Source organism: Grampus griseus (assembly GCF_964374135.1).
Source record: "Grampus griseus genome assembly, chromosome: 14".
In the NCBI taxonomy this organism is placed as follows: Eukaryota; Metazoa; Chordata; class Mammalia; order Artiodactyla; family Delphinidae; genus Grampus; species Grampus griseus.
The window spans coordinates 32,864,378-32,885,092 of NC_139008.1; the positions used below are offsets into that span (position 1 = coordinate 32,864,378).

At 39.8% G+C, this 20,715-nt stretch overlaps 1 protein-coding gene across 11 annotated transcripts in view; it reads right to left on the reverse strand.

Annotated features, from left to right (window-relative positions):
- The window catches only part of RBFOX1 (RNA binding fox-1 homolog 1), a 364,238-nt gene that overhangs the window by 109,480 nt on the left and 234,043 nt on the right, over positions 1 to 20,715 (reverse strand). For all 11 annotated transcript variants that reach the window (XR_014297670.1, XR_014297671.1, XM_082669675.1 and 8 more), the window contains exons 4-6: positions 14,687 to 14,740; positions 7,793 to 7,885; positions 5,987 to 6,047 (exon numbers count right to left, since the gene is read on the reverse strand). Coding sequence is in view for 9 of the 11 variants with exons in the window: in XM_082669675.1 (XP_082525801.1) it covers positions 5,987 to 6,047; positions 7,793 to 7,885; positions 14,687 to 14,740 (208 nt within the window). In the remaining 2 variants the exon portion in view is untranslated. The remainder of the gene's footprint in view (positions 1 to 5,986; positions 6,048 to 7,792; positions 7,886 to 14,686; positions 14,741 to 20,715) is intronic.

The window sequence follows — 20,715 nt, forward strand, 5'->3', positions numbered from 1 at the left end:
TAAAGAGCTTTTTTTTAATGGACTCATTCCTTTTTAGCTAGGATCTCCTTCCTACCGTCAATGACCTGCTTCCCTATATACACCTAATAAAAAAGGGCCCTGTTAGGGGTGACTGTCTTCAAGGGAAAGGCAATAAGAATCCAGCCCTTGAAAATCACCTCTGCTCAGACTTAACAGGGATCTTGCAGGCTTATGTAAATGCATGCAAATCACATGCAAATGGCCTCCTAGTCCCTGTGACTCCTTCTAGTACCTGGAAGGGACCCTTGGGATCACCTTGCTGGACACAGGAGCCTGCACTGTCAGGAAGACGGACAAAATGATCCCAGTTTTAATTTCTCAGGCAGTTTGTGTATGTCCCCAGGCCTTGCAATTTCAGAGATTTTGATCAAGGACATTAAACTGAATAATGAAGCTTACAACAAAGGGAGAACAGCTGACAAAGCCCACCGCTCCCAGCTCCCAGGGCCCCCATACAACAAGGCAATGGAGCAGAGACCAGACATGTGGAGGTCTCACTCCGTATCACACGTAGGAGCTGTTTAGAGAGATCCCTCTGCGGCCTGGCCTCAAGGGGCTGCATCCAAATCAGTGTTCCCCTCCTAAAATTTAGCTTCTCAAAGGTCATCTGTCAGCCTTCTGCAGAAACACTGGCCGAGGTCCCCAGTGTTAACTATGGCTGTATTAGGTGTTAAAAGACAGGTCTGAATGTGCACACAAAAAACTCTGCATGTGCCTTCTCTAGGGCTTTGCGGAGTTGGGTATCGAAGGAACACATTCAAGAAATCACCCTTAAATGTCTGGGGTTTCCATAATTCAAAGAGTTATGTACCACAATGTTTGTTGTAGCACTATTTACAATAGCCAGGACATGGCAGCAACCTAAGTGCCCACAGACTGATGAATGGATAAAGAAGATGTGGCACATATATACAATGGAATATTACTCAGCCATAAAAAGGAACAAAATTGAGTAGTGAGGTGGATGGACATAGAGTCTGTCATACAGAGTGCAGTAAGTCAGAAAGAGAAAAACAAATACCATATGCTAACACATATATATGGAATCTAAAAAAAAAAAAAATGGTTCTGATGAACCCAGGGGCAGGACAAGAGTAAAGACACAGACATAGAGAATGGACTTGAGGACACGGGGAAGGGGAAGGGTAAATTGGGACGAAGTGAGAGAGTGGCATGGACATATATACACTACCAAATGTAAAATAGATAGCTAGTGGGAAGCAGCTGCATAGCACAGGGAGATCAGCTCAGTGCTTTGCGACCACCTAGAGGGGTGGGATAAGGAGGGTGGGAGGGAGATGCAAGAGGGAGGTGATATGGGGATATACCTATGCATATAGCTGATTCACTTTGTTATACAGCAGAAACTAACACAACATTGAAAAGCAATTTTACTCCAATAGATGTTAAAAAAAAAAAAGTCTGGGGTTCCCCAAACTGCATACCCAGGTTTTCTAAAGACATGACCTGAGGATGCCAGGGATCTGGCGTTTGAAATGGTGCAGACGGCAATGCCCAAAATGAAACGTCAGTTGCACATTGCATCTGGTTCACTCAGGAACTTTTTTTTTTTTTTGCAACACATATTTATTGTCAACATTTAAATTTCGTCTATACAGGATTTCTGTTTCTCTTCAAACATGAGCAGAAATAGCAACTTTAGATTAAGGATCCCCCATGGACCAATTTGCTGGGGGTGATGAGGGACCACCCCACTTAACCCTCCAGTTTGTCTCCTCCCTATTACACGCTGGGCTTGGAGGCCAAAGGTCAGCAATCTTTTATTGTTACCCTGTGTTGTTTCTTTCTTCTAGAAGAGACATACTTTGCTTTTCCCAGTATGAAAATGAAAGAGTCCCCAAAGGCCACAAGTTTCTCAGACCCTCTCTGCTTCCTTATTTATTTGACCTAGCCAGCTTCTGTTAGCATCTGAATGTTTGATCCTTAAGTTAGTATGTCTATCAGGAAACTCAGCTTACTATCTACAGGAAAAAAAAAAAAAAGAGAACAGGATGGCAACTTATTATTGAGATTATTGTGTAAATAAATTTTTAGGGGACTTTGTACCCCTGCCACTGTTTTGAGTATTTTATCTCCCATAATAATCACAAATACCCTATATAGTAGGTCCCATTTCTCAGGTCCCACTTGGGAAAGCTGTTATGTGGAGTGTTTCAACAGCCTGCCTGCAGTTCAATAGCCAGTGAAAGGCAGGTATGATGCGAAGTCCACCTCTCCATATAGTCTTGGGTCTTTTTGTCCCGTTTTCAACCTTCCTAAGATCTCGGAGAAAATAAAAGAGCTACATCCAACACCAATGCTTCTCCAACATCGAAGAAGTTCCTGAGAATCTGATTTTCAACTTGTTTTACAGAGGAAACATTTGATCTCCAATAAGCTCAGTAAAGCTTAACTCTTCTCTGAGGGTTGGTGTTCTCAGGAAAAATCAGCAATACAGAAGTAGCCCGCCCAATTCCCTCTTTGTGGAGCTTTCTGATGGGGCGGGTTTCCAGACCCCTATGTGTCATTCTACAGTCTTCTCTTATTGCCAAGTTCAAATGTGCTGGGAAACGGAATCCACATCCTCCATGATTTCATTAACTTTGGTCCTCTATAGCAGAGCCTCCTAACCTTGTGTCTTATCGCGGTTAGGGTCCTGTCCCATTCATCATCAAAAACTTTGCAGTTGCTTAAAGTTTTGCTGGATGACTGACAAGACTGAAGGAGTGCATGAATGTGATGCTGGCATGGAGAGCTATATTTTTCCACGTGAAGGTGATCTCAAAATTTGATGACTCTAGTGATGCATAATTTTGCTGCAGTCTAAGTTTGATGGTTTGTGAGAATGAACGAGGTAGCTAATGAATGAATCTCACCAATCAATTTTCTCATTTCCATGTGACTTTATTTGTCCTCACTTCTCTTCTTTTTCCTGGCTTTATCGAGGTATAACTGATAACTAAGTTTGTCTATATTGAAGGATTGAAGGTGTACCATTTGTTGATTTGATATACATACACACTGTAAAATTTTTGCCACAATCCAGCTAATTAACATATCGATCATCTCACACAGCTACCACTTTCTCTTTTCGTTTTCTATTTTTTTTCTTTTTGGTAGTGATAATATCCTCTATTAACACAGTCATGCTTGTCAAGGATCTGAGAGGGACCCATATCTTTTCAGTTATGTTGGATTGCCTTTTATGGGAAATTTTACTTGTAGTGATGGTACTCATGAATTAAGGATTGAAAAAGCTTTGAAAACTACTTTTCTTGAATACCAAAATTCTCCACCATCTCCACTATAGAAGCCAATCATCTTTATGTAGTTAGGATCTGCCTTTTTTTTTAAAGTCAGTTCTACTGCGACTGCCCATCTACCCCTTAGGTACCATCCTCAGTCCATGTGACAGGATAAGCCCCTGAGTACCCCCTTTTGGGTACACAGATTAGAGACCCATACGACATTTCTGGAAACTAAGAATGCATGGTTCCCTGGAATGGGATGTGGGATGTTTATGCCAACATACCAAACTGGGAATTTGGGGCTGCAACTTTAATAATCTTTCTGTTCCTGTAGCTGGTTGCTTGAGTGCAGCTCTGTAAGATGACAGGGGAAAGCGATGCACTCATAACACATGGGCATGGCCACAAGATTTTGTTATTTCATAATAAAAAAAAAGCCTTCACTAATCACTCCATCTCCTCTAGCCTCAAATTTTACAGCTTTACCACAGGAAAACTATGTCTTCTTTACAGGACTTCACGTGGACCCAGTGCATCTAAAATGCTTAACATAATGCCATACACTCAGAGTTGTTGGCTATTAATAAACAGGCTTTGAATTGTGTCTCCAAGGCCCACAGGTCCAGTTTTCAGCCCCTGGGTATGTCATTGATCAATAGCACTTTCTTTAAAATAAACATGCCTACATATGGCTTAAGGAATAATATTTGGCTTCCCTTGCTTTATTTTCTCACATAAGCAGCAGATATGAACATCTATGCATATGCATGAAAGCATGCGTGGTGCAAACACACACACACACACACTCACATGCACACACAATTGCTACTTCATAATTAAAGAAAGTGCCCAGTAGTCATGTTGGTGTCATTGTGTACTAGCTCTGGCAAGTTGCAGAGCTATCATTTTTACCCAAGTAGAAAGTCTTCATGACATGTAACTCAGCAGTTTGCTTCATTTCATCACTGGGCATTCAAAGTCTGTTGCAAAAATTTTCTATACCATTTAAGGTTATGTCTTGGGTTGTTGGAGCTGGGAAAATGGGTCAGCAGAATAAATAATTCTTCTGGTCTTTCTCCTTAGACTCCTATTATACTGAGGGTATATTTCTGTTTAATTTTGCCCCTTTTAAAAATAAGAACAAACTGGCTTAGCCTAATTGGTAGCCATTTGCACAAGAAAGAAGAAAAACAAAAACAAAACTACCAAATGCTTGTAGTATTGTTTATAATAGAAAAAAAATGTCAATCAGTACGTGAGGTGGGAATAAACCCATATATTCATTTTATGGAATATTATGTAACCACTCAAAAGAATGAATGTAGTCTGTATGTATTAACATTGAAAGAACTCCATATGACTTATAAAAGCCAGTTAGAAATGATATGTACACCATGTTCATATAAAAAGAATGCACACACTACTGTGAATGTTATAAATATATACTGAGTACGTATATATACAAGAAAGTGCAAAATAAAGGTATAGACAATAATCTGTAATAGTGGTACCTTCTGAGGAGGTAGCTGGGAAACCAAGGTGGCAGTAGTGTCATTCAAAATATAGTTTAGCCTTTTCTTCCCCCCCTTTTTCCTTCCCTCCTTCCTTCCTTCCTCTCTCCCTTTCTCTCTTTCTTTCTTTTCCTTTTTTAATGTCTGTATTTCCATGTTTCATGTGTAATTAAAATGTTAAAAATGGAAAATTCCATAAATTTTTCCTTAAGACTGTAATAAAATTGCTATTTTTTTAAAATCTATAAACCAAAAAATATCTTCCAGTCTCACAATTCAATTCAACCATTAACATTTTGGTGTACTGCTTACCTTAATTCAAATCATGCTATACATATAATTTTCTTATTTTAAAATTTTTAATTCATTATGAGGCCCTTTGTAGTCTTCATCCTACTCATTTTAATGACTATAATATTCCACTAAGCTCTAACTTTAACTTACTACATTACATTCTTTCTAATTCTGGTACAATTAAGTATGTGATTAGCATATCAGCAGCCTCCCTCCCCCCATATATCTTAAGAGACATTTTTTCTGAGAAGGATTAAAGAATCAAAATGTGTGAACATTTTAAATAACCCTTCATACATATTAAATCCTTATTATGAAGCGTCTTGAGATGTCTTCTTCTAGAGCAAGGGCAGAAATGCCTTGTCCTGAAGGGGTCTGCAATACACAGCAACACCCTCACCTGCCCCCAAATGCCACTGGTGGGCAACCAGTTCTCACTGTGGAACTGGTCATGAGACACCCTCTAAGGCACTTTAAAAGCCTAATAGCTCCAGAGAAGATTCAAAGCCAGAACCAAATTCTGCAGGCCCACTTCTGGGGATGATTAGTGATCAGTGAAGAGGCGGTGATGAAAAAAGAAACAAACAAAACTTCCATCCTCCTTCAACTAACTCTAATAACAATAAATTAAATTACCCAAGTAATTCCTAAATAAGTACTGTATCTCACTCACATGGGAGTTATTACAGAGAGACTGAAAGAAGGACATGCACTCTTAACCTGAGAACTAAATTTGTCTTTGTCATGAAATTTATCTTATTGATTCAAGTGGTTCACTGTAGCAGGTCAGCAGCAAGGACACAGTAGCCATGCTGAGGCAAATATGGCTTGTTGAAACAGATTCCCCAGTTAAATTACTTAATAGATTCTGAGGTAGAGACAATTTCTTGTAAAAGGCCAATCTCTACTTACCATTTGTATAAGGGTTGACAGTCTTTTTATTTGTCATTACACGTGCTGTGGCATTATTTACCTATGTACATAGAAAACTCAAATAAGCACATATTCCAGGGCCAGTCCACAGTTCAATTAGTTGCATGCATTATGACAGTGATTACTTATTAAAAAAAAAAACACCAAAAACTAAAATGCATTTTAATTTATAAAAGGCAGTAGGTGCATAACAAAATCATACATTTTTATAATTACATTTACTTCATAACCATTTTAACTTAACAAATCATTTCAATAAAGCAATGTCATATCATTTAAAAGTTTAATAAGGAGACAGTAAAAGCAAATTAAAAGGAACTGCATAATTGAAGACTGAAAAGCATGCGTGTACTCCATGGTAACACAGAAACAATAAATATTTTTTAAACATAAAATAAGGTTCACATGAAGGAACATGCAGTGGAATAGAAGAGGGGAGAGACAAGGTACAAGGGAACATAAATGTCAAAAAAAGGACAAACAAGTTTTAGCCGTATGCAACACTTTACGAGGGAAGAACCATCGGGAAGCAACATCTAGCATTCAACACTTGGAACAAGAGCCTTTTACATCGCAAGAATTAACAAAATCATTCAAGCTTTAAAGTCACAGCTAACAAAAGGATAAAAGAGAGGGTGCATTGTTTAACACAATATGGAGTTAACGATCTGAGTAAGATGTGCACTGGTCATATCTCAATCCAGTCAGTGCCTCCCAGGCTAGCTTAGAACGTACACTCAGTTACAGGCGTACCAATATCCAAAAAAATAGAGCATCAAGAAAACTTAATACAACAAGTCAAAAAAATTCACGTGGTATATATATGTATAGAGATATATCAGCACTAAATACGTGAAACGGCAGATGGATTTCACCACTTACCATTCACCACCATCGCCAGCATGAGTTTGTATACAGTTACCATGGTTACTGAGAGTTTGGTGAGGGGCCTAAGGGTTATCGTCGAGGGTGGGAGGAAATGAAAGGCAAAATATGCAACATCTTACTCCAAAGACTAAAGCATTTTTAACTGGTATTTTTTCTTTTTTTTTTTTAAGTTTTAACAAATACTACCCTGTGGTCATTTTGAGGGAGAGTCAGTGGTAGAAAGAGCAGATTCTGAGTATCGGAATTTTAGCGTTTTTTTTTTTTCATGAAGAACGGCCAGATATTGAACAGGAAATCCTGTTTGGTTATTCACTTTGTGATCAAAAGAATATAAAGTTCAAACTGGCTTCTTAAAAAAACAAAAACAAAAAAAAAAAAAGAAAGGTTTCATGACAAAAACCTCTCACTTTTTTTTTTTTCCCAAACAATCGTTCTCTTGAACGCCATTTCTTTCACAATTTGGCTTAATTTGCACACCACTGTGGATCCCTCATCAACCCTGTAGTGGAAAGAAAAAGAAAAGGAAAAAAAAAAAAGAAACTGCTCTGTATTTTGTTTTGTTTGGCAACACTCTCTCCACTGCTTGGAATCTACTGCACCCATTGGTTATAAGACATGAAAAATAAAATAATTTAAAAATCCCTTTCAGATTAACCTTTCTTTTGTCTCACTTTTGCCATCCACCTTTTAGCAGTAATAAGAGTAACATAATAAAGGAAAATTTAAAAAAAATTAAGGCCAGTTTTCCTTTTTATATATAAATATATATATATATATATAAACAATGAGAAGGGAGTAGGGTCACATACAAGACACAATGATGCATCTGAAACAACAAATGAGCGTGAAGCAGACACTTATCAAAAAGATGAAAAGGAAAATATTTTGGACATGCACCTCGATTTTACGGCCCTCTACCACGGTGCCGTGTAATTTCTCCCTCGCCCTGTCCGCATCGGCACTATTTTCGAAAGTTACGAAACCAAATCCCTGCATGCAGGAGGGAGAAGGGAAAACAACATGCAGATTATTATTTTCAGTCAACGACCACTGTGGAACGTTCTCTCGCTTTAATTTCTATTTCTTGTCCTGGCTTCAGTTCTGTAACATGCAAATTAGAGAAATTATAAGAGTACTAAAATGTGCAATAAGTAAGCGACAAATGTGAACAAGATTTTTGTTTTCTGTCACCCGTTAGCTGTCACCCCTGAAGAATTCAAAGAATGATACCAGAAATACCTTTCTAAATGTCACTACAGAAGAAAAGAAATCTAACGGAAAGAAAATGAGATCAAAATAAATGTACAGTGTCTTCACAGAGAAGAAAATGAAATAACGAGGAAAAAAAAAGGGAACCACTTTCTTGACATGCAAATTAAGAAGAAAAGAAAAGAAAACGTGTGCACAAAATTCAACAATGAATGCCAGAATCTTCTAACATTGCCTACAGAGTCATGCTGTGTGGTTTTAAGACCAACTCTTCTCCATGCAGTTTTAGGGTTATTCAAATTTGTCAATTCTACAGCCTTTATGTCTCAAAAAATAAAAATTAAAAGCCTAAAAAAAAGGAAAGACCTTTTTTTATAATAAATCTTAAACTCTGATCTAATAAGCAAAATAATCCCATGAAATGAATAGAAATAAACATCAATTGATTAATAATGCAAACGGTTCAAGTAACATTCTTGTATTAATACTTCCCCTCTGACCCTGAAAATAATATACATGCTTCGGGATTTGTCAACTTTCCCGACTACTTTATTAACCCAAAAGGGAAATGTGTATTCATATGGTAAAGTCCTAAGACATTATGCTGGTATTCATTTATCAAATCAACTGGTAGAAAATAAAGAAGCTCCTTTAATAGAATGTCATTTATAATAACACTCTGGGAACTTTTATTGGTCAATAACAAATATACCCTTTTCTGCACCACTGGCATATTTTGTTTAATAATTCAGCCTCAAAAAACAACCCCCCAAACATCGCATTGTTAAAAATCCATCCTTTTTCTTCACTGACACTGTTCCTAAGAAGAGTACAGAAAATATGACACATTATTTTTACAACCCCTAAAAATATTTGTACATCTTGTTCAGAAATATACACCAACCGTTTGAAACAATTCCAGTGCAAATATGCCCAGCTCGTTCTGGTCTTCACAGTGTAAACTGGGTGAAATAATGCAATGTGCCAGGACTCCTCTTTGTGTTCAGTAATCTTTACATAAAGGAAAAATGCTAGCTTTAAGCTTAGCTGGGGCAGTAGGACAGTCTGTCCCACTAATAAAATAGACCGTCATTACAAATCACAGCTAGTCATTAGCTGTTAACTCTCAGATCCTCATTAGATTGCTAAAGCGATGTCCGAAACTCAGGGTATTTAGAGAGCTGTTACCCAGTGCTTTAACTAAGAGAGAACTTTCCAATATTAAGATGGGCTCATGCATAGAAGAAACTAGCTGTGGATGTCTTCAAGTTAGATTAGATAATTATCTGATAGAGAAAAAAATTAATTATTCACTTGGGGGATTAGGCTGAATTACCCTCCATATTTCCCACAGGGAGGGTCCATGATTAGGGTAGGCCTGAACTATTTGATTAACCTAATAAGGTTACATGCTTAGAAGGACGCTACTTAGTTCTATACATCACTGGTAGGATGCCCACATTTGGTACTCAAAGATACGTGCCGATTAGTTTTGAAATAATAGCTCTTCAACAGGCAAAAGACAGAATTTGGGGGAGGGGGTCGCTCTATTTGACGGCTCTGACTCTTAGCCAGTGGGTCCCACACTTAGTTGTACATCAGAAGGAACTGGAGAGCATATTAAACATTCAGATTCCTGAGCCCTAACCCATATCTATCGGATCAGAATCCCTGAGTGGAACCCAGAAATCTGCCAAAAAAGTTACCTATGTGGCCCAGCAATTGGGTTTCCATGGCCTCTCATACCACTAAGCACTATCAGAAGGATTCAGTTCTTTGAATGAGTAGAATATTACATTGCCAGTTTCTATAGAGCAATTTAGGGAGTGGAGTGAGTTTTTGAGATGAATATCTATCTGACTTGGTGATTCGTATCTTAAACCTAGGGGTCAGCCAAAATCACATAGGAATGTTCTCTTCCTGACCTCTAAGCCCAGTGCTCTAGCACCCATAGCCATGCCATACATTTAATAAGTAATTAGGGAAACTAGGACTCCGGCTCTATCTGGGGCAATTCTTTCACTTGGCAAGGAAAGGAAGTCCACAGTCCGATGTGATTTATCGATGGAGGGCTTGGTGGCATCATTGTTGTCGACAGGCACTAACAGTCGGTGTCACCGCAGTGCTGGAAGGAACACAGGCAGGAGAAAGTCGAACATGCCACCCACCTGTCTAACACGATCCCAACGAATCGAGTCATTGTGATTGTGGTCTGAGCCCAGAGCAAACCACACTGGCCTAAAAGCTGCATCATGTATGTCAGGGAGAGGTGAAAGTGAAGATAAAAATTTATTCTGAACCCCAAGTTCATAAACTAAAAAGGAATTCTACTCCATTTTCACTTTCCTTTGAAGTAAAAAAAATATATTTATTCTCTTCATTATTATTTTTACTCTCATTATTTTCTGCTCAACTTTTTTTTTTTTGAGTGGCTCATTTCAACCTGCTGAGATGCCTAGCTGAGATCTGGCAAAGCTGGGTTCATGAAGACCTTGCTCCAGACTCAGTCCCCCAAATACCGAAGGGATTCTCCTACGTGTGCCATTGGACAATCCTACCTCCCACCCAGGTAAGAAGTGCTATGATGTCCCTGGGTCAGAAGATGGCCAGATTCTCATCTGGGGAGCTACACCATAACCAGAGACCACCAGCTGGCCATTTTTAGGCACCCTCTCCATCAAGCACAGGTGCTGTTTCTTTTGACCTGCCTCGTGGTCAGAATTCTGTCTTAAGCAAAATGTAACTTGCAGAATACTCTTAAAATATTTTGAATATTTTTATCTCAGTCTTAAAAAGGGGATCAAAAGAAGCACCTTCTGGACTTGGCCTGGTGAGCACAGGAAGGAACTGAGTGCAATGCAATAACCCGGTAATGATCAAGTGTGCAGGAGGGGCTGTATGGGGGGAGTCAGATGCTCCCTAAGTGCTGGAGGAGAGACACTGCTTCCCAGGGTTTACCTTAACAGAGAAGGGGGAGCTAAGAGAAGGTGCAATCCTTCAGGAGAAGAGAATCTGGGATATTTGTGCCCTATGATGGGAAGGCATGACCCCTAGGCAGATAATGGCGACCCTAACGTGGACCAGCCGTGACTTGCTTATTTTTAAATCTTTTTGTGAAACATAAATTCTGATCTTCCTGTATCCCAGTTATTTTTCTACTTTAGTGTTGTGGGATATATTTAGGCGATATCTTCCCTTTTTGTAGTAATACAAATACAATATTTTATAGCTGAAATAAAGGCTCTGAAGTATCCGGGATGGATGTGTGCGCTGACTTTTCATCTTACATGAAAATCTGATTCCACCAGTTTCTGGTGCAGAGAACTCCTATCACCTAGAAGAGGAGAGCTGTTGAAAAGGGCCTGAAGGCTCATTTTCCTGTGGGACTAAGGGCTTTATGACCCACTTGTTCCCAATCGCCTTTTCACACGCAGACCCTTCTCCCTGGAAGACCATCTTCCCTCCTTCCCTTCCCTGGGAAACCCTGACTCATCTTTTTCTCGCAGCTTAAATGCCACTTCTCCCAGAAACCCTCCCAGCTTCCAACAAGATTGGTCTGCCTGCTTGGAGTCTCAGCAGCCTTTTCGCTGAGGACACAGCAAACTCTGTTGCATCTGTTTGTCTTAAGGATCCGTCTCTCAGGCTACTCTGGAAAGTCTGTGAGAACAGGAAGCACTTCTGTCTCGCTCATGTCCGATTCACCAACCTTGTACTGGAATGCAACCAATACTACAGACATCACTGAATCAAAGAGCAGACTGCATTTCCTAGGTCTATGAAAAAGTAGCTATCTCTGGCTGCACCCCCCAAATAAAATGTTTCAGAGGTAAACACAACATCTTAAAATCTCCGAAAAGGAAAAATGAATGATAGTATCTCGCACCCTGAAATGCTATCTCATTCCATTTTCCAAGTCTGGCAGATCTTTTCTGAAAGTGATTTCCTTGTTTACTTGCTATCCTTCTATACATGAATTTGTACATTATACATTCCCAGGATGATATAGATACTGCTTGTGTGTATATAGGTGTATATGCACAGGCACACGCACACACACACACACACACCAAACACCCACATTGAGCCTCCCTCATTGAGCATTGAGTGGCTGTCTTGGGATGGTCCCCAAAGACGACGGCCAGAAGGTCAGCTCCTAGCTTGTAAGCTCTCCTGTATTTCCTGGCTACTTCTCCAATACCAAAGGATGAAAATCAGGTCATACCAACAGTTCAGGTTTCTCGACCATTAAAGTGGAAATGTTCCTTTAAATAAGACCTTTTCCCGTAAAGGATAACGTCAAGTACGAAAGAAGGATATCCCCGTGTGAGCTGTTTCCTTCATTCAGCAGTTCCCAACTGGACTGTCTCCATGACATTCCAGTGGTACCAGTCAGCTCCCACACCTGCAAGACCAGTTCTTTCAGAGGGAGCAAACCCACTGAGAGAGGCTATTTTTGATGGTTCTTAATCAAAAAAAAAAAAAAAAAGGCTTCACAGCTTCACAAAATCAATCTCTCGATGCAGCAAATTTAAATGGTCTTATTCCTAAAGCCCTAGAGACAGGCTAATCACGAGAACGAGGGAAGAAGTCTTAAAAATAGCACCACCATTGTCCTTTCAAAATAGCAAATGATATTCTTCTAATGTCCTTAAACAGCTCTCGAAAAAAATTAAATAGCTTCCTCCAACTTGCAAAAGTTACAAAACAAAGTACACATGGAATATAAATTTTAAAAAAAAAAACACCTTTAAAGGCAGCAGTGCTAGGACTCAGCATTAGAAGAAAGTTGGCCAACATCTTCTATAACTTTGCCCAGAATACATCAGTCCTGAGTGAAAAGGATCAGGCACATTTTTCTCTTAATGCACTTGACTTTGCACATATAGAAATAGTACCTGTAATGCTTTTCATACCACAGCAGAAAGAGAGTTAGCTTATTTATCCCCCCAGCCTGGAGGTCAAACTACTGACATATTACAAGGATGACTGTAAAACATCTGAAATTACACAATGATGAGCTCCCTAAAGTAGCAAAACCAGAGAGTATAATGAATTGATTTTTCTTTTTTTTTTTTACACTCATCTGGAATATCACACCACCATTTTGACTGTGGAAAAGAGAATACTGGCATTTTCTTTCTTCAATTCAATCAGCATTATCCTATTAGGTTAATACTAAACCTATTTAGGACGAAGAGGGTACAGACTGTCCAAGGAATAATAAAGGATTGCTTTGTGGGGAGGAAATGGTTACTATACCCAGGAGACTGGCTCTTGCCCCCTTAGGTAAAACCTGTTCTTTTTAGTAACCCTCCTGGATGCTGGCTTGTCCCAAATTGCCTGTGTACGAAAAGCTCTGGGGCTGAACCCGGGATCTCTCTGTGCTTGGTAATCAACTTCTCTCCATCCCCACTTTCACAGTCTGGGGATGTGAAGGCAGCTGAACGTTCCTGGCAGACCGGAAACCAGGCAGAGTTATTGAACGTGTTCCCTTTCTAGTTCCTGATGTCAATATCCAAGTCTTTTGCAGCATCCTTCCCTGTTACCACAGTATCTGCGGCTGCTCTGCCAAATGCACTGCTTTCCTCCGGGGAGATTCTGATGGCTCTCTTGCATTTTCCGTCGATGCAGGTAGAAGGAGGATGCTTTAGCAACCTCGAAGCCCCAGGGGGCGAAGGGCTAGTTTGCATTCAAAGGAAGCGAGGGCGTGTGTCAAAAACAGGAAGACACAGGGTTTATTAGTTTCACCACAGCCCTGGTAGGTTTGTTAAAACACAGATTGCTGGGCTCCAATTTCTGAGGATCTGATTCAATAAGGTCTGGGTTGGACCCTGAGAATCTGCATTTCTAAATTCCCAGGTCGTGCTGATGCTGCCCGTCTGGATACTGCTCTTAGATGACCACTGATACAGAAGATGTTTTGGAAGAGTTGGGCTTTTTTATTCCTACCAACCTATTTCCATTTTGAAGTTGCTGGAGTTTGACCACATAACCTCTGATTTTTACTAACACTGTTAGCTCTAAGAAAATCTACTTAAAAATTGGTTTCCCAGAAAAAAAAAAAAAAAAAAAGCTAACTAAAAGCAATGGCAAATTGCAAAATGTGGGTGGGTACACAGACTAATGGATCAAGTTTTATTCAAAAGGTTGGTGTATATGAGATTTTCTCCCCTACAACCCAGGAAAAGAACTGCACTTTATTAATACAGAATAATCACATATTTACCTGCTCATGAGACTATCAACTCACTTTTTAATATAAAGAACATAATTATCACTGAAAAACAAAAATGTAGCAACAACATTATTTTTTTAAGCATGGGTAGTTTTCCTCTGGAAAATTGATATATAGACATCTACAGATATATATAAAACAGCGATTTAAAATTACCCCCTCATACATTTTAAACTGAATCCAATGTAGTCCCCACCATTTTGGAAACGGGAGGTGGTCCCTAAAGGAATTCCCACGGAAGTGTATTTTCACAACGTACTGATTAAAACAGTGCAGTTGTTTCCCCGTATTTATAACAAGCATTTCAACATAAGCTAAACAATTCTAAAGTGAATGAAGTTGCTTACCTTTGAGCCTCGCTCATTAAAAATAATTTCAACATCTAAGATTTTACCAAATTGCTGCAAAGAAATAGAAATATTTTATAAGCAAGAAGAGAAACACACTGAATCATATTATGCGCATGGGTAATTGTGCCCCAAGTCAGAATTTGTTTTCTCTTTTAATGTCAAGGATATACATTTTATGTTGTTCTTTCATTAAACGATGCACTTGAACCAAGAGAAAATACAACCGCATGTATCATTTCCAAATTATGGCATATCCCACCATATAAGCTATCAGAATAGGGGCCCAGTACCAAGTATGTAACCGAGAGGTTAATTCTACTTTTCTTTCTTGATATGTGAGTGATTGCCTTCCCAGGCACTGAGCAGCAAAGATTAAAAACAGCTAGTATATACAAGGGCTCTTCTAGGCTACGTCACTAGCCACTGGGCAAAGCCCGCTTGGTGAAGTGGGATTTTGATAGTAAAATATCTGACTAGAATGGGATGTTGAGGATTTTGGACCTTGGCTCTGCAAAAGCCAGGAGCAGCCAGGCCATACAAGAGAAGTAAAGATAAAAGGAAGATTCACTACACAGACACCCATCACAAGCAAGAAACCAGCACAGTTGTGGTCTATCCTCAGGCTGAAATGTACTTCTTTCAAGATGATTCTCCATGTTGTTAAACAAACAAGATTTTAGACAATTAGCGTGAATAGGCTTTATAAAAAGCGGAAGAAACTCAACATATTCAAATCTAGAAACAAAGTTTCAGATGACAAATACATTAGGTAGCCTGATAAAATACAGATGCTTAGTTAAATTTAAATGTCAGATTTTTCAGGATAAGTGTACCCCACACAATACTTGGGACATACTTATACTTAATAAAATATTTGTTATCTGAAATTAAAATTTCTGATACTGTGTCTTGTATTTTGTAACTTACTATGACTAGTAACAGACTACCCTAGTAGTCCTAGTGACACACGCACATCAGTCTGTAATTCACACTTAAAAAATGGGAACATGGACCCCGCTCCAAAAGCATTTGATAATTCAAAATCCTTTTCCCTGATGCTGGAATCCTTTCTGTTTTCTTAGATCACATGAAGTCGAATGGGCATTTTTTGAGTGTGGTCTGTTCTACATGAGTATAGGTGGGAGACAGTAGCACAAAAGTGTGTGACAAGGCCCGGGGGAAAATCAGATAGAAATTTTACCCTGACGTAGAATGAGAGCAAATGCCTGTTTCAGTGATTAAAAAACAAACAGAACAACATAAAGTAAAATTTCCATCCTCTTTTTCCCTGATTTTGAGCCTTCCTATTGTTCCATTTGCTTTTGCAGCCTGAATTTTTATTACATCTTTTATAACCCTAGGAGATTCTGTATTCTGTCTCTCTCCACTGGGTGGAAAGCCTTAAGCAGCCTTTGTGTAGCAGAGGATGGAGCCATGGGGAGGGAGGGGCAGGAGAGAAAGGGAACAATTAGATACAGAGAATTAGGGGCAGCTTGACTGACCCATGTGCACCACTCACAGAATACTGGGAGGCCCGGAGAGCAAGTGTCAAGAAGGTCTTACTGAGATTCAAAAATAAAGAAACAAAAAAATTTGGAATATACAGAGGCTATCCTCTGGAATGTACAAATAAATCTACATTACTCAGAAAGACAGAAAAACATATGTATGCTCCAGTCGAATATAAATAGCTCAAAATCTTGAAATGAGAGTAGTTTTGACTATGAGAAAAAGAAACCCAAAGCTATGTCCTCTTGGGCCACAGAAATGTGCCCATCCCTCAGGATATGTACCCATCCAGTGGATTACAGACTTGAATTCTTCTTGTGGAGCAGAAGTGCTTCTCTACTTCAGAGAGAAGTAGAAGGATAGGAAGAAATCAAGAAGAGAAGGCTCAACCAGGAGAGAAGATGGGAGGTCTACATCTCTAGCATGCCGTGTGGAAGTACCAAGAAACGCGCAGCTAACCCACCCTGTAATTTGTGGACACTAAACTATTCTTTTGGTCAAGAGAAGATTCTTCTACTGCATTTTCCGTGCCCTTGATTTGGGCAGAGAAAATCGTTAAAAATAGAAGATAATTTTCAGATTTGGGAAACGCAGGATTTGCCATTGAAAGGTGAAGTGAATTTCATAGTTAAAAAGTCCTCCAGCTTTGTGAACTCCTCAGAAGCCATAATTCTGATATAACCTCCCTAGAATATTCAGTCCAGACAGATGCTATCATATTTATTTCAGGCCTAAGAGGTTGGAAGCACACATATTTATGGATAGAGAAGCCTGAAAAGGACTTCCTCTAAAACCACGAAGCAAATGTCATCCATGGAACATTCTCTAAGCAGTCAACACAAAAACACTTCCTTTAAAGTAAGATCTGGTTGAGACAGAACCAATGAAAAGGTAATCTTCACATGTGTCAGTCCCTGAATGGAACAATGGCACCATATGCCCTGGAACGGTCCCCAATGTTTGCCTCTTTGGCAGTTGCCACTGGGTGGAAGATCCTCAAAGCCAGTGAAACAAGCCATAAGAAGAATGCTGATGTAAGTCCCCTTCCTAAGGCAGTTGTGTACTATATTTATAGTATCAACAGTTTAATTGGGAAGTTTGGTACTAATGATGTAAACACAGCTGGCACATTTTCAATTTAAATAGACACAACTCATTCGCAGACATAACTAGGATTTGTTTGCTCAACACCGACATTCAGCCGTGTTCAACAACATCTCAGAATCCAGGCGAGGTGTTTCAATAGCTGTGTCAAGGATAAAATCCAGGAGCTTACAGGCACACACTTGGGCAAATAGGTACCACCCATTTTTAGATATTCACTTGGGCAAATAGGTACCACCCATTTTTAGATATTCTCAGATCAAATAATATTTCTCTGAAAACCTCTGAAAAGTGTTCAATGGATACAGTATAAAACATGAAAGTAAAGCTTAGTTCAAAGAGTGTGCATGGAGGCTAAGAAAAGGCATCATCCCAGTTTTCTTAGGGTCGGCTTCATGTTTTGGATGCAGAATAGAAGGCAACATGCCATGTCCGAAAACATCTCTATTTTGTTATACATCAAAGGTGATCGTGAAAGCTTCTTTTCTTCTCTAATGAAAACTTCTTTTGCATGTTCTGAAAGACATGTAATCTGTGTCTGGTGACAATAGAGAATTCAGTGGATCATATTCATGCCCCAAAGGCCTGTATTTTGATAACGAAAGCAAGGCTGTGCCCTTGACAAGGCAGTGGTAAAATCTGAAGCCAGTACTCACTGAACAGCTGTTTCTGAAGACAATTCTAGAATGGAATGCCTTGTATCAGAGGCCTGGATCTATAATCACCACCTCTCTCACACCGCAAATGCTTACTATTAAATATTAAGTTAAATTGAGCTTTTTATTCAAGAGCAAGACATTGTGATTAATTTGGTGGAAATCCATACATTGCTTTCATGGGTTCATTGAAAATTCAAATGGAAAGGAAACGTATGCTCTGACATGATCAAGAAGTAGGTAGCTGGGGCCAGAACCAAGGCCCCTGATAACATAAGATCCCATTCACTCACACGCCAACTGGTGTTTTAAAAAGACTCTGGCTTCTGCTTTGGATGTTGTGGCCACATCATGTTTTGACCAAGGAAAGTTCCATCTAAAAAAGAAAAAAAACCCAGGAAATCTAAGATGACCTGGATGATTTAATGCCAAACACTGGAACAAATTTATCCAAAAGAGAAGGAAGTAAAGAATATAAAGCAAGGTGGGGCAGTGGTGGAGAGTCCACCTGCCGATGCAGGGGACACGGGTTCGTGCCCCGGTCCGGGAAGATCCCACATGCCGCCGAGCGGCTGGGCCCGTGAGCCATGGCCGCTGAGCCTGCGCGTCCGGAGCCTGTGCTCCGCAATGGGAGAGGCCACAACAGTGAGAGGCCCGCATACCGCAAAAAAAATATATATATATAAAGTGAATTGTGAAAGAAGGGAAACCAGGATTCTGACAAAGAGACACTAAAGCCACACATTAAAAATAAAATGTTGAGGCACCTGCGGTAACCATTAGGTCTGCAGGGGTTGCGAGCTTCACGGCTGAATTGTTCACGGTTACAGAAGTTGTTCTAAACACTGTCACTGAAAAAGGAGGCTGTTTTTCCATTGGGTTTTGGTTTTGGTTTGAAATCCCCATGGCCATATTGAACAAAAGAGACCAAGAAGAAAAATGCAAAAATCTTTGTGAGGGCTTTTCTCTGCCATCTCACTCCTTGTAGCCCCTGCCAGAGTGAAGGGACCAGGGCAAAACAGCAACAAAAGGAAAGATGACATCTCATGTCTCAATGACTTGGAAAACACCTGATTGGGATTAAAATGTGATTTCTTAGAGTCTCTATGAACCGAAAGAGGAAACCACGTTTAATTCTCTCAACTGGAGTGGAGGAACCAATCAGAATGTTTACAGATGCCTTTTCACGTGATTCATGCCATTAAATGTATCACGTAACCACACGAGTTTGCCGCCACCCAGGTTTGGCCAGGAAGGATACATTTTTTGCAGTATTAAAATTCCTTGGCTTCAGAATGGTGGTTGTAAACCAAGGAGGTCTCAGAGTTATTGCAGAGTCCAGGAATCCGTAGGTCCCCGATGATTTTTATGGACAAAACCCATGAAAAAATCTTGCATACTTTAAAAATTGGACAGAGAGGCAGTTTGTGATGAACTGAATTAATTTCAGAATTACCGAATGCTGCGTTTTCTGAATAGATAGATAGATTCTAAGTGTAGCTATCATCTTGTCAAATCCACATCTTGTCAGTTGCTTGAAAATTTTGACTTACAAAAAGTAGCTCTGAAACGGGTAGATTTTGATCAAGGTTTGACAACCGGTAGCACGATCCATCTTTTGGCAAGACTTTGCTCTATGCCACCTGTTCTACCCCGATAAGAATAGAGAGGCTCAGATATTCACACAAGCAGGATCTCTTCTTCGGAGTCTAGCTGTGAATATTTTGAATACCTTAGCAGTGTAGCCCTCTGGTAACTTTCAAGATAACAAAGAAGACAAGCGAGGACAGAGCATCCTCAGGGGTGGGAGTTAGGGTGTGTTGCAATGAGTGACACCAGAAAAGAGCACAGGATGGCCATTAAGAGGACCAAATTCAAAGCCAGCATCCCAGTGACACTTGATGAATTAAGACACATTGAAGAACAAGACAACTTCTGAAGCTGACGTGGCAAAAGGGATCTAATTCTTCTGGCTGTTGATCATTCAAACCTGGTCTCACTGCTTTACACACACTTAACCTTGGCTTTAACTTTGAATGTTCTGCACTTTTCAAAGTCATCTTTGACCTGAAAGTGCCCGAGGGTATCTCTGCTCTGCAAGAGTCAGAGGGCTCAACTCAAGGTTATTACCAAATGAGAGAGATAAAAGAGCAGAAGTTGACCTTTTCCACTGAAATGTCAGGATTCAAGCCTGGGCATCTTAAATATGAGGACGCTTCTTTGCTTTTGTGTCAGATGCACACTTGATAAACATCACGCATGTTAAAGAAAATGTTCATGCTAACCCCTCCATTGTGGAGTGATGACACAGAGCTCGCCTTTTCACATGGGGAAGGAGATCTAGTTGGCTCAGAGCTAGGCATTAAAGTTGAGCCTCTTCTTATTCCTTTTGTAATATCTGCATCCATCCAAAAAGCTTTTAGAAGGGGAATCTCTAGGCCACCAACCTCTACTCTAAGTCATATGTTAAGGACGTAGTTTTGTTCATTGAATCCACAGACATTTCCCACCAATGCTGGGCTGTCATAGACAAAGAGACTGACTGCATTTGCAAAAATGAATACTATCCAAGTCCTGTCATAGCTTTGTCCTTTGATGGAACACTGAGTCCAAAGAAATGGCAAACTCATCCCTTCCCAAGGAGGATGGTGCAAATATCGTCCAGAAAAAGAATCAGGGTCACAATGTCCCATGAGCAAGCAACCCTATCATTTCTTTTCTCTGGGTTGGTGGTAGCTTCTGCCCTGCTCTGTGTTC